This window comes from Hylobates moloch, unplaced genomic scaffold, assembly GCF_009828535.3.
Source record: "Hylobates moloch isolate HMO894 unplaced genomic scaffold, HMol_V3 SCAFFOLD_8, whole genome shotgun sequence".
NCBI lineage: Eukaryota > Metazoa > Chordata > Mammalia > Primates > Hylobatidae > Hylobates > Hylobates moloch.
In genome coordinates this window covers 30757860-30773453 of record NW_026652283.1, presented here as the reverse complement: position 1 = coordinate 30773453, position 15594 = coordinate 30757860, and the positions used below count along the sequence as shown (strand labels likewise).

The 15594-nt window shown below is 41.5% G+C and overlaps 1 protein-coding gene across 2 annotated transcripts in view; it reads right to left on the bottom strand.

The window, feature by feature from the left end:
• PKP2 (plakophilin 2) overlaps positions 1 to 15594 on the bottom strand; it is a 106916-nt gene that overhangs the window by 15932 nt on the left and 75390 nt on the right. For both annotated transcript variants that reach the window (XM_032159953.2, XM_058443131.1), the window contains exons 8-9: positions 14628 to 14792; positions 13513 to 13686 (exon numbers count right to left, since the gene is read on the bottom strand). In XM_032159953.2, the coding sequence (XP_032015844.1) occupies positions 13513 to 13686; positions 14628 to 14792 (339 nt within the window). The remainder of the gene's footprint in view (positions 1 to 13512; positions 13687 to 14627; positions 14793 to 15594) is intronic.

The following is a 15594-nucleotide window of genomic DNA, read 5'->3' as shown; positions in this document are numbered from 1 at the left end:
TGCTTGTCTGAAAAGGATCTTATTTCTCTTTTGTTTATGAAGCTTAGTTTGGCTGAAAATGAAATTCTGGGTTGGAAATTCTTTTCTTTAAAAATTTTAAATATTGGCCTCCAATCTCTTCTGGCTTGTAGGGTTTCTACTGAGAAGTCTGCTGTTAGTCTGACGGGCTTACCTTTGTAGGTGACCTGGCCTTTCTCTCTGGCTGCCCTTAACATTTATTCTTTCATTTTGACCTAGAATCTGATAAGTATGTGTCTTGGAGATAATCTTCTCATAAAGTATCCTACCGGGGTTCTCTCCATTTCCTGAATTTGAATGTTGGGCTGTCTTGCTAGGTTGAGAAAATTCTACTGGATGATACCCTAAAGTATGTTTTCCAACTTGGTTCTGTTCTCCCTGTCTCTTTCAGGTACCCCAATCAGTCGTAGGTTCCATCTCTTTACATAATCCCACATTTCTTGGAGGTTTTGTTCATTCCTTTTCATTCATTTTTCTCTATTCTTGTCTGCCTGTCTTATTTCAGAAAGATAGTCTTCAAGCTCTGAGATCCTTTCCTCCACTTGATCTATTCTGCTGTTGATACTTGTGATTGCACTGTGAAGTTCTCATGTTATATTTTTCAGCTCCATCAAGTCAGTTATGTTCCTCTCTAAACTGGCTATTCTGGTTATCAGCTCCTGTATTGTTTTATCATGATTCTTAGCTTCTTTGCATTGGGTTACGACATGCTCCTTATCTCAGAGAAGTTTGTTATTTCCCACCTTCTGAAGCCTACTTCTGTCAACTCAGCAATCTCAGCCTCATCGCAGTTCCGAGGCCTTGCTGGAGAGGTGTTGCATTCACCTGGAGGAGAAGAGGCACTCTGTCTTTTTGAGTTTTCAGCGTTTTTGCATTGATTCTTTGTCATCTTTGTGGGCTTATCTACCTTCGACCTTTGAGGCTGCTGACTTCTGAAGGGGTTTCTGTGGGGTCTTTTTTGTTGATGTTGTTGTTTTCTGTTTTTTTTCTTTTCACAGTCAGGCTACTGACTGTTAGCAACCACAGGGCTGCTGTGGTTTGTTGGGGGTCTGCTCCAGACCTTAGTTGCCTCTGCTTTTCCTGTACTTGGAGGTATCAACAGTGAAGGCTGTGAAGCAGCGAAGACGGCAGCCTGCTCCTTCCTCTGGACACTCCATCCCAGGGTGGGTACTGACCTGCTGCTGGCCCAAATGCTCCTTTCAGAGATGCTCTGGAGACCCTTATTGAAAAGTCTCACCCAGTCAGGAAGAATGGAATTAGGGACCCGCTTAAAGAAGCAGTCTGGCTATAGAGCAGGTGTGCTGTGTTAGGGAGGACCCTTCCTCATCCGGACTGCCCAGACTCTCTAGAGTGGGCAAGCTGGAACAGCTCAGTTGACTGAACCACAGAGATGGCGGCCTCCCCTCCTGCCAGGAGCTGCATCCCAGGGAGAGATCAGAGCTCTCTGTCCATATAAGTCTGGCTGGAGTGACTGAAGGCCCCCCACAGGGAGGCCCTGCCCAGTGAGGAGGAATGGATCAGGGTCCCACTTTAAAGCAGTTTGGGCACAATCTGGCACAGCAGCTGTGCTGTGTTGGGGGTATCCCTTCCTCATCTGGACCACCCAGACTCTTTGGAGCTGGCAGGCTGGAATGTGCAGTTGACCAAACCACAGAAATGGTAGCCATCCCTCCCCCAGGGAACTCCATCCTGTTTCAGGCAGGCTCATTGTGTTGCCACTGGCTGGCTGGAATTCCAAGACAGTGGGACTTAACTTGTGAGGTGCTGTGGAAGTGGGGCCCGCAGAACAATGCTGCTTGGCTCTCTGGATTCAGCCCCCCTCCTAGGGGAATGTACAAAGGGATCTGTCACCTTGCTGGAAATTCTGGGGCCGGAGTATGTAAAACTCTTGTCTCTGTGTGTACCTGTGCTGAGACTCCACACAGCTCTGTTTATTGGACCCAAGGCCCTGGTAGCGTGGGCTCATGAGGGGATCTCCTGATCCACAAGTTGCAAAGATCTGTGGGAGAAGCATGGTTTCCTGGGCGGGTCACACAATCGGTCACCGCTTCCCTTTGCTGGGGGTGGGGGTTCCTTTGGCTCCATGAGGCTCCTAGGTGGGCCACTGACCCACTCTGCTTTTCTTTATTCTCTCTGGGTCAGGATGATTGTCCAGTCAGTCCCAATGCAAGAACCTGGATATTTCAGTTGAAGGTGCTGAATTCACTTGATGCTTTCATTCCTCTCTGTGCTGTGGACTGCAGCTGCTTCTAATGGGCCCTCTTGGCCCCCATCTCAACAATGGCTCTTATTTTAGCAGTCTCTCTTTGATTTTATAAATAGACATGAGTTGTTCTGTTATGAATGCCTGCTGCTCTAGTTCTTCAATAAGCCCATCACACAATTTCACCCTGTTATCTACAGGCACTTTTTCTGCAGTGTTAACAATATCACTATTACCACAATTACCTTATTGAGAATCATTTTGGCCATTTCACCATTGGTCAACGAATGAACAAGCAGAGCCTTGTTATCAATGTTAGAAACTTCTTTAGTATTCACTTCTTCCAGCTTACTGATGGACTGTGAAGGTCTATTTTTTTGCAAAGGTAAGGAGTTCAGCCATCATTTTTTTTCTCACTTGACATATATAATCCTTCAAAGTCACCATCTGGTGACTTCATTACCAATGGACATAGTTGTAGGCCAGAGTTGTGCCAGTCATGCACACCTGTTTCAAGCAATGGCAACAGCATACAGAGCATCCTCAGGCTAAACTCCTTTTGAACACTTTCTCACACCCACACCTCTGCACACTGCTGGTAGCTAGCATGCTATTCAAGAAAAGTGTTTTTTTAATCTACTCTTTATTGATCTAAGGATACTCTGGTCACATGGCTAAATTGATGAAGTCACATTTGGGGGAAAGTACATAGAATAAACATTTTTTAAATGAGAATTTCAGCTGGGAGATGAGCAGAACAGTTGTCATGTAATAACAAAATCTTTGCAGTCATCATCCAGTTGAGTCTCCCTGCAGCAAGCATGAGCCACTTGGTACCAAATGTTTGTGAAACCAGTCAAAAAAGATGTCCCCGGTGCTCCATGTCTTTTTGTTAGCATAATAACAGACTGGTAAGAAATTCACTCCCTGAAATCAGTGAGGACACAAGCTTTTATCTATCACCCCACTTATGTGTGCCTGATGCATTAGCACATCCCAGCATATTCTGTTCTTGGCAGCTTTAATTCTAGTAGGTGCCGTCTCATCAGCTGTAGTCAGTGTCTTTCTGAGGCAATGATGCCAAAACAGTGATGTTTCATCAGCATTATAGACTTGTTTTGGCTTCAGATTTTCATTAGCCATGACTCTGGCAAACTCAATGAATTTCTTCACTGCTTTGTGATCAGCAGATGCTTTATCATCACAAATCTTTAAAAATGTAATGCTGTGTCTTTTCTTAAATTTCTGCAACCAGCCTATTGATTATTCACAGTTCCTTGTAATTTTCAGTTCATCATTGACCTTTGCTTGTTTCATGGTCAGCATACCATTATGTGCCATATGTTCACTGTGACGTGGACAGATCTGCACTTTCAATACACGATCGAGATCTTCATGTTTGGCTTTATGCAGTTTTCTAATCTTCACTAACTTCTGTGAATCAGTTTCAGCATAGAACTTCAACGGTGTATCCTTCTGTTTCTTCAGGTCATATATGGATGTTTCATATACTCCTGTCCAGTTTCTCCAACAGCTTGGCTTTCTGTGCTAGAGGTAAACATAAATGCTTCCTCTTTTTATCAGTTACCCTGAGGGGTATCTGCAGGCCATTTTGTCATTTTCAACAGTATCTTTACACCACAGAGCAAAGAGAGTAAGCAAGCAAACACAGGTGAGTCATGCAGGTAGGTCTTGGCTCCATGTGGGGCATTGTGGGAAACCTAACATCAGCATGCCTGGCCTGCACACATGCCATTTTACTATCCTTTGTAGGTGTGCTTGCTTGCGTGGGGGAAACTGGGTGTATGTGGAAAAGATATATTACAGCTGAAGGGAGCTGGGAGGGTTTTTTTTTTTTTTTTTTTTTTTTTTTTCTGCTTGGGGATGCTGAGTAAACTGTATTGTGTGCCTGCGTTTTGACTGTGACTCATCACATAAGGTAAGTATAACATTTTCAACGCATGGTGTCATGCTGGTGCTACAAAGGTTTTGGATTTTGGAGCATTTCAGATTTTGAAAATTTGGATTAGGGATGCTCAACCCACATTGCTGTATATCTGCCACTCACTTCCACGGTGACATGGAATCTGTGTTCACCCAGAAAGCTAACTGAGCTGAGAAAAAATCTTTAAGGGAGATGTCTTTCATTGTTTCAGTTTATTTACTGGTTGATGATTAGTCATCTTTTCTGTTTCTTCTTGTTCAAGTTTTGGCAATTTACACACACTAATTAATTTACTCATTTCTTTTTTTTTTTTTTTTTTGAGACAGAGTCTCGCTCTGTCACTCAGGCTGGAGTGCAGTGGCGTGATCTTGGCTCACTGCAACCTCTGCCTCCTGGGTTCAAGCGATTCTCCTGCCTCAGTCTCCTGAGTAGCTGGGACTACAGGCGCCCACCACCATGCCCAGCTAATTTTTTGTATTTTTAGTAGAGACGGGGTTTCACCATGTTAGCCAGGCTGGTCTTGAACTCCTGACCTCAAGTGATCCACCTGCTTCGGCCTCCCAAAGTGTTGGGATTACAGGCGTGAGCCACCATGCCTGGCCATTATTAACTTTTAAATGGGAAAACTCATCACTATTTCCATACAAATGACTTGCCAATTGACTTTCTGTAACCCACTTATAAGTTTGGATGTATATTCGGTCAAATCCATGTTAACTTGATTGCAGTCCTTACATTTGTTATTCCTGGTTGTAGCTGTAAACTATCATGGGCACAGTCAGTCTGAAGGTGAGAATTTTATTTTTGAAAATATAAACTATCTTGACTTCCAGGAGCTTACTAGAGAAATAAAAAAACGTAGCCTGCAGTTTTCAAAACCAATTCATCACAAGATTGAAGGTTATAAGTCTAAATAATGGTATTAGCCCAATAGTGACCAAACAAACAAACATAAAACAAAAACGTAAACAAAACCAAAGCAAAAAACTAAACTAAACAAAACCCTCAACCAACCAACCAAACAAATGGACTAAGCCATAAGGACCTCTTGTGAACTCTCATATGGATGTCTGGATTTTAGGAACGGGATTATCAGATCAGTGGGAGAAAATGTATAAACATTGGGAAGTAGAATCATTTCAAGTTCATTTTGGGCCTTCAGATATGACTTTAATGCTAATCAACTTACTTTAAACTGAGCCTGCTTAATATATAATGAAACAAATAACTGTCATGTCTTACTGTTTTTATAATTTAGTCAGTATCTTTTTTTTCAGTATTAAAAATAGTAGGAAGCTGGGCCTGGTGGCTCATGCCTGTAATTCCAGCACTTTGGGAGGCTGAGGCAGGAGGATCGCTTGAGGCCAGGAGTTTGAGACCAGCCTGGGCAACATAGTGAGACCCTGTCTCTACAAATGATAAAAAAATTTAGCTGGGTGTTGTGGTATGTGCCTGTGGGTCTAGCTTCTTGGGGGGCTGAGGTGGGAGAGAATCACTTGAACCCTGGTGGTCAAGGCTGCAGTGAGCCATGATTGCACCACTGCACTCCAGCCTGGGTGACAAAGCAAGACCTCATCTTGGGAAAAAAAAAATAAGGAGGAAGAAAACATGTAATTGTTAGATACAATTGCAATACTCTGTTTATTAGTTATTAAAATATAACTTTTGTTAGACTCTCAAAGTGTCCATGACTCAAAGGAATTTAATTACTATTTTATAATGTTTGTTCTATTATAAACAAATTAAAATTTGTCTTTCATTAATTTGCAGAACATTCTGTTAGACTATTTGCTCTCCTCTGAGAAGAATCCTTCCCCTGTAGCCATCCAAGGAGGAGACCACTGGATGCCACTCCTGCATCCTGGGCCAGGAGGGATGTTCGGTACTCCTCTCTCTTCCCAGCTGCGCTTCTACACTATTCCGTGTTCCCTCAAATGCGTAAGTCCTGCTCTTCTGAGTCACCACCGTCCAGCTCTATCATCCCCCACTGCATTTTCTTTGCTATCACAAGGCCTATTGTTCTTTCCTCAACATTCGCTGGAGGCTTTGGAGCCCAGTTCACAGCCTTCTCCACCTCCTATTCATATACCTCATCAAAATTATTACCTCGCAGTTCCTAGACTTCCCCACAGTCCCTGACTTTCATCTCTTCCATACATCAGCCACTCACTTCCATGGTAATACAGAGCCTGTGTTCACTCAGAGACATGTTGCCTCTGAAAACAAACTCAGCAATGTCAGGCTCTGAACACAGCTTCCCGTGCTCCTTGCCCTCCCTCCCTCCCTCCTACCATGTTTCTCTTCAGCCTCATCAAGAACTTCAGTCCCTTTACCCAACCTTCATTCCTTACACCTCAAGTTATCAACTCTCTCCCGTCTTAAATTTCTTATTTAGACTACGGTGCACGAACCATCACATTAAGTATTATCTTTCCATGCTGGGCACTATGGCTCAAGCCTGTAATCTCAGCACTTTGGGAGGCTGAGGCAGGCAGATCACCTGAGGTCAGGAGTTCGAGACCAGCCTGGCCAACATGGTGAAACCCCGTCTCTACTAAAAATACAAAAAATTAGCTGAGCATGGTGGTGGGCGCCTGTAATCTCAGCTACTCGGGAGGCTGAGGTAGGAGAATCACTTGAACCCGAGAGGCGGAGGTTGCAGTGAGCCGAGATCGTGCCACTGGACTCCACCCTGGGTGACAGAGTGAGACTCTGTCTTAAAAAAAAAAAAAAAAAATTCCAGTACTTTCAACAATCTTGTCAGTTTGGTTTATTTTTCTCTCACCCATCAAAACTGCAATATAGGGTTCATTTAACTTTTTTCTTTTCTGATTTTATACTTGTCTACCAAATATTGCTAGGGTGAACAATGCATTCGCAGAAGAACCAATCTGCAAATTATGGCCTCCAATCTCTACAAGGAAGTCAGTGTTGCTAGTAAACTTGTTGTCTCTTAAACACCTGTGGGGGCTTCAAAGCCTTACATCAGAACCACCCTTGTAAAATTTAATCTGATTATGTTCCACACCTCAGATTTAAACCCTTTCATGACTCTCCATCGCCTTCTGAATGATGTTCAAACATCTTAGTATGGCTCGTACAGTCCTCTGTAGCCTGACATTTTCTTTCATTTCCTTCCTTACCACTACTCCCTAATTCTCTAGATTACAACTCTCCTAAAACTGCCTGTCTCTCCTACTAGACCATTCATTAGCCTCTTGAAAGAATGTATCTTATCCATCTTTTCTCCACCTCAGTGCCTTGTATGGTACCTTGCACACGATAGGTCCTATACAAATGTTTACTGGCCTGAATTGTATAAATAATATGCTATCAAGTTTCCCTGAAGATTTATCATCTCAGAAGGTACTTGAAAACAAGATGAGGAATCAAATAAAGTCACAAAATATTTCTTAAAATTTTTGTTTTAAAACATGAGAATTTCTTGAGAATTAAAATCTCGCTTTATAGATATATCATACTATACTATTTAATGATATATGCTGAGATATAATAAAGAGCATTAATGTTTTCATGTTAATTTGTGAGAACAATCATTGAAAACGTGACTCTAGATGAGGTCTGATTCCTTAAATGCTGTTTGCTCAGCTTGGGGACAGCATGGCAAAATTTCACTAATTCCGATTCGCTGAGGGAAATGAGAATGCCTGACGTAGGAACACCTTTAGAATTTGCTCCATAAGGAAAATAAGCAATGAGTGCTACCAAATAGAGATTCTGTATTCTAGCTTTTGTAAGTATGTGAGAATGACTGTTAATTAGCTGGTCAACTGTTTGCAAATAACACTTCTAATTCATATTGCCTTGATCATTAATGAGGTTGAAAAATCTTTTCAAATGTTTATTGGCCTTTAAAAAAAATGTCAACTTTTAGATTCAGAGGGTAGATGTGCAGGTTTGTGACATGGGTATACTGTGTGATGCTAAGGTTTGTGATATGAATAATCCCATCACCCAGGTAGTGAGCATAGTACCCAAGAGTTAGTTTTTCATCCCTTTCCCCCTCCTTCTCTCCCTCTTCTTGTAGTCCCCAGTGTCTTTGTTGCCATCTTTATGTCCATGAGTAACCAATGTTTAACTCTCACGTATAAGTGAGAGCATGTGGTATTTGTTTTTCTGTATCTGCATTAATTCACTTAGGGTAATGGCTTCCAGATGCATCCATGTTGCTGCAAAGGACATGATTTTTACTTTTTTATGGCTGCATATCATTGCAGGGTGCATATGTACCACATTTTCTTTATCCAATCCACCATGGATGGGCACCCAGATGGATTCCATGACTTTGCTGTTGTGAATAGCATGGTGATGAACATATAAGTGCGCACGTGTCTTTTTGGTAGAATAATTTATTTTCCTTTGGGTATCTACTCAGTAATGGGATTGCTGGGTGGAATGGTAGCTCTGTTTTAAGTTCTTTGAGAAACCTCCAAACTGCCTTCCACAGTGGCTGAACTAATTTATATTCCCACCAATAGTATGTAAGTGTTCCCTTTTCTCCTAAGCCTCACCAGCATCTGTTGTTTTTTGACTTTTTAATAATAGCCATTCTAAGTGCTATGAGATGGCATCTCACTGTAGTTTTGATTTGATGATTAACGATGATTAGTGATGATGAGCGTTTTTTCATGTTTGTTGGCCACTGGTAATGTCTTTTTTTGAGAAATGTCTGTTCATGTCTTTTGCTTCCTTTTTAAATGGGGTTATTTGGTTTTTGCTTGCTGAATTTTTTAAGTTCCTTACAGATTCTGGATTTAAACTTTTACCAGATACATACTTTGTGAACATTTTCTCCCATTCTGTAGGTTGTCTGTTTACTTTGTTGATGGTTTATTTTGCTGTGCAGAAGCTCTTTAGCTTAATTAGGTCCCAGAATAGACAACCCAGCAATGAAGCTCCACACCTACGGCCATCTGGTCTTTGACAAAGTTGACAAAAATAAGCAATGGAGAAAGGACTCCCTATTCAATAAATGGTGCTGGGATAACTGGCTAGTCACATGCAGAAGAACAAAACTGGACCGCTACCTTTCACTATATATAAAAATTAATTCAAGATGGATTAAAGAGTTCAATGTTAAGACCTCAAAATGTAAGACTCCTAGAAGAAAACCTGCGAAACACCATTCTGGACATTAGCCATGGGAAAGAATTTATAACTGTTGGCTATTTCATTGTTATCTTTCATCAAGTGTCTATTAAGTCTCTTGTCCATTTATTTTTCTATTGGGCTGTCCATGTCTTGTTTATGTATTGTTATCTCAACTCTTCCATATTTTCTGGACACCCACGTTTGTTACTTATATATGTTGCAAAAATCTTTTCCCACTCTGTGGTTTGCCTTTTCAATGTCTTAACATGTCTTTTGATAGCATAAGTTATTAATTTAGTCAATTTATCAAATATTTACTTTAAGGCTAGTCCTTTTTGTGTCCATTTTAATGAAGTCTTTCCCTGTTCCAGGTCATGAAGATATTCTTCCATGTAATTGCTTAGCACCTTTATTGGTTGACCTTTCATATTTAGGTTTCATTCCTGTTGGTATTTACTTTTGGGTAAGGTATGCGGTAGGGAGGAAGATCCCAACCCCCGGGTCACAGTACCAGTCCGTGGACTGTTAGGAACCCGCCGCACAGCAGAAAGTGAGCAGTGAGCGAGCATTATTAGTGCTTGAGCTCCACTTCCTGTCAGATCTGCAGTGACATTAGATTCTCATAGGGGCACGAACCCTATTGTGAACTGCACGTGTGAGGGATCTAGGCTGTGTGATCCTTATAAGAATCTAATTGGTCTAAGGCGGAACAGTTTCATCCTGAAACTATCTCTCCCTAGCCTAGTCTGTGAAAAAACTATCTTCCATGAAACCAGTCTCTGGTGCCAAAAAGGTCGGGGGCAGCTGAGGGAATATGTTTCATTTTTTTTCCGATCGATATTAAATAAAGGGCTTTTAAAACTGTTTATTTCAGGCTGGGTGCAGTGGCTCACGCCTGTCCCCAGCACTTTGGGAGACTGAAGTGGGCAGATCACTTGAAGTCAGGAGTTCGAGACCAGCCTGGCTGACATGGCGAAACCTGTCTCTACTATAAATACAGAAATTAGTTGGGAGTGGTGGCACATAACTACTCGAAAGGCTGAGGCATGAGAATTACTTAAACCCAGGAGACAGAGGTTGCAGTGAGACGAGATTGCGCCACTGCACTCCAGCCTGAGCAACAGAATGAGACTCTGTCTCAAAAACAAAAAAAACCCCCAAAAACCCACAACTTTATTTCAATGACTTTTAACTTTTACTATGCAATGTTTAATCTTTTAATTTATATTATATTTAAAGAGCTTGCTAAATAAGTGAATTTTATTATTCCATCCTTTTGTTACTAGAGTGACCATTATATCTGAACTAATAAAGCTTAAACTAACATACTTTTACTAAGTAGAAATTACTGTCATAATTCTGTATGTAAATTATATAATCTGTCTTTTAGGAAGCTATTTATTTCAGCGTGGGTTCTTTGCCACGTAAGGTACCCGGTCATTAATCGCTCAGTGCTATCTCAGTTACGATCACATGGCCAATGGACTTGATATTTTCTGGTACTATGTGTATGACCTAATTTTCATGTTTTCCTATTCAATGATTTCTTGTTTGAAATTATAAAGCCAGAGATCTTTATCACAGCATCTAAGCATACAAAAGTAGGAAAAGTAATTATTAAAAGAAACACATATGTCAAAATTTTAAAAAGCATCCCGTAACTTAAAAGAATAAAGGGAGGCTCAATGTGGTGGCTCACACCTGTAATCCCAGCACTTTGGGAGGCTGAGGCTGGTGGATCACCTGAGGTCAGGAGTTTGAGACCAGCCTGGCCAACATGGTGAAACCTCATCTCTACTAAAAATACAAAAATTAGCTGGGCGTGGTGGCAGGCACCTGTAATCCCAGCTACTCGGGAGGCTGAAGCGGGAGAATTGCTTGAACCCGGGAGGCAGAGGTTGCAGTGAGCCAAGATAGTGCCACTGGACTCCAGCCTGGGCGACAGAATGAGATTCCATCTCAAAATAAATAAATAAATAAATAAAATAAAATAAAATAAAATAAAATAAAATAAAATAAAGGGGCCCATATTTGTCCCATGCTGCTAATGATTTTCTCTTTTAAATCTCCAATCAAGTCCAATTGTAACAACCTTGGGTATGAATCAGTATCAGTTTAGTGTAAGCTTCCCTTTAGGGATGGCCTATTAGGCCCCTTAGGTATGACTTGGGCCCTTTATGGACCTGGTACCTTAAATTTTTCCTAGTACTTTAAATTTCTCTTTCTCATCCCAGTAAGACTATTACCCAACACAGGGATTTGTCTTATTTACTGCTGTGTAACCTACACCATAACTGCTAGTGTCTGTTATGTAATATGCTCAAAAGAACGTTTGTTCAGCAAATGAATGTAGGAATTTAGGAACTACGTAATACACTAATATTCAGAGATTAAGTGGCATAAATAGCCCTGTATCCTCAGAAAAATGAAAGCACCCCTGGTCTGGATTCTGTGGGAGGCTCTTGGAATGGAAGAGGCTAAAATCCAAGCTTAAAGGGTTAGCTTATATTGAACTAGACTCAGACCACAGCGAGCTTACACACACACACACACACACACCACAACACCCACCCCCACACACATCCACACACACCCACACCCCCACCCCCAAACACACCCACCCCCACCACCCCCACACACACCCACCCACACATACCCCCACACCCCCCACACACCCACACCCCCACACCCACACAGATACACACCCACACACCCACCCACACACCCACACACACCCACACACACACATACACACACACACACACACACACACACACACACCTCTATTTAATTTTCTTTTATGTTTGCTGGGAATTAATAAGAGGGCTTCTATAATTTAGCAAAGTAAGAGAAATGGTTTTGGGAAACCTAGCATAGGAAAATGGGAAATAACGTGATTCATTAGTGTCCCTGTGTCATTAAGGGCTCCCTGGTAGTTCCCAGTTTCCTTCTCAATGTACATTTTGCAGAAAGCCAAACAGATTAAAGTTTGGTTGCATTCTTAACCACAATGCTAAGGCAAGAGAAATATTGGTTTTAGCATTTCACAATTTTATTCAAACAGAGAACAAGCTTCTGTGTAAACACACATATTAAAGAATAAATATGGTTTCTCAAGTAAAACATAAATATTTTTTGCTACTTACAACAGTACTTTTCTGTATAGAGATAATTGGAGACTAGACAGACAATGAGCTATTTGGGGGGAGTTTATTCTAATCGTTCCATGACCAAGGCAAAGAATATAAGCTTAGTTTAAATCATTAAATACTTATAGAATACCTTAATATATAGGAAGGGTAAAAAATACATGGGGAAGGGAATAAGCTTTTACTATTTTAATTATTTTGACTTTGCTGGTATAACGTAAGTACATCTGGAAAGAGGATCAGCTCTTTATTTTGTAGTTGAATTTCTGGGACACAAAAGCACAGATGGCCTTTCCAACTCCACACTGCAGTAGACATCTGCTGTTGTTTTTGCCTTCCCAGCATTTGTTCCTCCTTCATTTGGTAGTAACAGTCTCATTCTCCATCAGGGAGCACTCCTTTACCATTTCAGCCCATGTGGTACAAATGGCAGTGGCCCTCATCCAATCAAACCCATCCCCTGGAAGTGCACATCTGGGCATATAATCCAGAGCTGGCCAATCAGAACATCACAGCCTCACAGACACAGGTACTGGTTCGGAAATGGGCAAGAGGCCCAAGCCAGCCCGTGAGACACATTCTCTGACTTCTTAGCAACACTATTGGGAAAATGGTAGTTTGTTTCTTGTGGGGGACACTTGGGCTGATAAAACGTGAGCCTGAAATAATTCTTGGCTGTCTTTGTTACCTTATGGAGAGAGCCTTTGAGAACAAAACCAGCAGAGGAAAACCAAGCCCGGAGATGAAGAAAGTCAACTGTAATCACTGGTGCACCTAAGTCCAGTCATGACAGAAAGAAGACCCACCCTGGACTTCTCAGTGCCACAAGCCAAAAATTTCCTCTTTTTTGCTTAAACCAGCTTGAGGCAGGATTCTGAGATCTGTAACTGAAAGGGTACTGACCAATGGCAGCCTGACTTGACTTTGCATAAGCTGAGACCAAAACCCTCTGTAATTTCCGAGAATTGTCTTGACTAAAATAAGAAACCTTTTTCTCTTCCCTCACTGTTTCATCTCTGCATTGAATGTAGGTATGTCTACAATATCATTATTTTAAAAAGTAGGAAATCAGGCCCAATACTCACTGGTCCACTTCCGGCCGTGAGGTTCTGCAGAGCTCCTAAGGATGCTTCCTGTGTGTAGTTGCGGACACTCTTGGCGATCAAGGACAGATACATCCTTATCACGATGGAGTGCCACAGCCACTCCACGCCCTTGGGGTTGCTCTTTTCCTCCGGCATTGGCATGTCCTGGTATTGCTGACCACACACAAAAGGAATCCAGAATTAATGCATGTCAGGTGATGGCTACAATTTCACACTCAAACCAGAAGACCAGAAATACTGTCTAGAAAGGCTCATAATTTGCATAAGAAGCCCTTGAAATAGAAATTTTAAAAGCAAATACATATAATTTCTAATCACTTAACTTTTAGCCCATAATGCTTATTTCTTCCTAATAACACTCCACACCCCTAACTTGATATTTCTCCCAGTGAGAGAAAATTCAGAGAATTAAGCATAGGCCATTCTAGAATGGTTTTCAGGCTGCTGTTGAGCTAAAAGCTAAATTAGTCACAACCACCCTGTAGATAAGAAAAACAGGCCTGTTCCCTCAGAGTCTTGTGAAAGTATCCAGGATAGCACCAGGCTTCTAAATTTACCAGCTGGTCTCCACAAATACCATGATACTCAGAGAAGGAGGGGAGGTTACATTCTTTCAGTTTTCATATCAGTATGGAAATAAATATGTATTCCTTCCTATGAGGTTTGCCTTTAGTATGTCCAAAGTTTGTTTTTAGAATACCCAAGGCCAAATATCAGGGCCGACTTTAATAAAAACAATTTATATACAATTAGCTATGCTGCATTATGCTTATCTCCTAACCTATAAGGCATAAAGCAGTATGGTTCATGGGTAGCAATGAAAATCTGGAGCCAGACTGCCTGGGATTGTATTCAATCTCTTCCACTTATTTGCTGAATTATTCCAGGAAAATTAATCTTACTGTGTCTCTGTTTCCTCACTGGTAAATGAGGGTATTAATAATACACCCCTCAAAAGGTTGATGTAAGAATTAAAATAACTTAAAATAGTGCTGATATATACCAAGTACTTAGACATACACATATACACAAACATTCACTCTCTCTGATTCTCTCCCTCTCTTTCTCATTCTTTCAAAAACTTCCCAATATACCTCTTTTACTTTCCTGCTTCGACTGCCAAAACATCCAATACTTTTGTTGTTGTCAGTCTGGATATTCCGGTTTTGAATATAGATATTCTGGGAATATTTCTCCGGGAGCTCTGCCTCCAGCTGGTAGGAGAGGTTATGAAGAATGCACACACAATTCTCCGTGGCCTGAGAAAACAGGACAAGAATACTGATTGTATACATATAGATATCCTTGCAGGTCTGATATCACAGGACACAGGGTTTAGCTCTTACAAGGTTTACCAGATGCAACTGGGTGTGCTTAAACTGCGGGTTGCCTGGGGGAAATGCAATGAGTATGGCTAGAAAAGCTAAGGTTATCATGAATAGTCAGGAGTACGATGCTAAGAAGTAGAGGCTAAATTTCTTAAAACAGGTCAGTCTTTTTAGTTTACTTTCTAAAGAGTGTGTCCAGAACAACTGTATAGCTTAGATATGTAACTTACTAGCCATGTTGAGTTGGAGAAGAGGAGGAGATACTGTTTATAGGGACCAACTAGGAGGCTATTGCAATAATCGGCATGAAAGATGCACAATGTAGGAAAACATTAGAAGCATTAGAGGGAAGTGGAAGAACTGAAAGCCTTTTCAGAGGTAGACAGCACACGATTACTCAGATTTCCATCTTCTTTTGGTGGATGGTGATGATTATTAAGAAGGATTATAGGCCGGGTGCTGTGGCTCACGCCTGTAATCCCAGCACTTTGGGAGGCTGAGGCAATGGATCACCTGAGGTCAGGAGTTCAAGACCAGGCTGGCCAACATGGCAAAACCCTGTCTCTACTAAAAATACAAAAAAAATTATCTGGGCTTGGTGGCACACACCTGTAATCCCAGTTACTTGGGAGGCTGAGGCAGGAGAATTGCTTGAACCCAGGAGGCAGAGGTTGCAGTGAGCCAAGATCGCACCACTGCACTCCAGCCTGGGCTGGGTGATGAAGCTAGACTT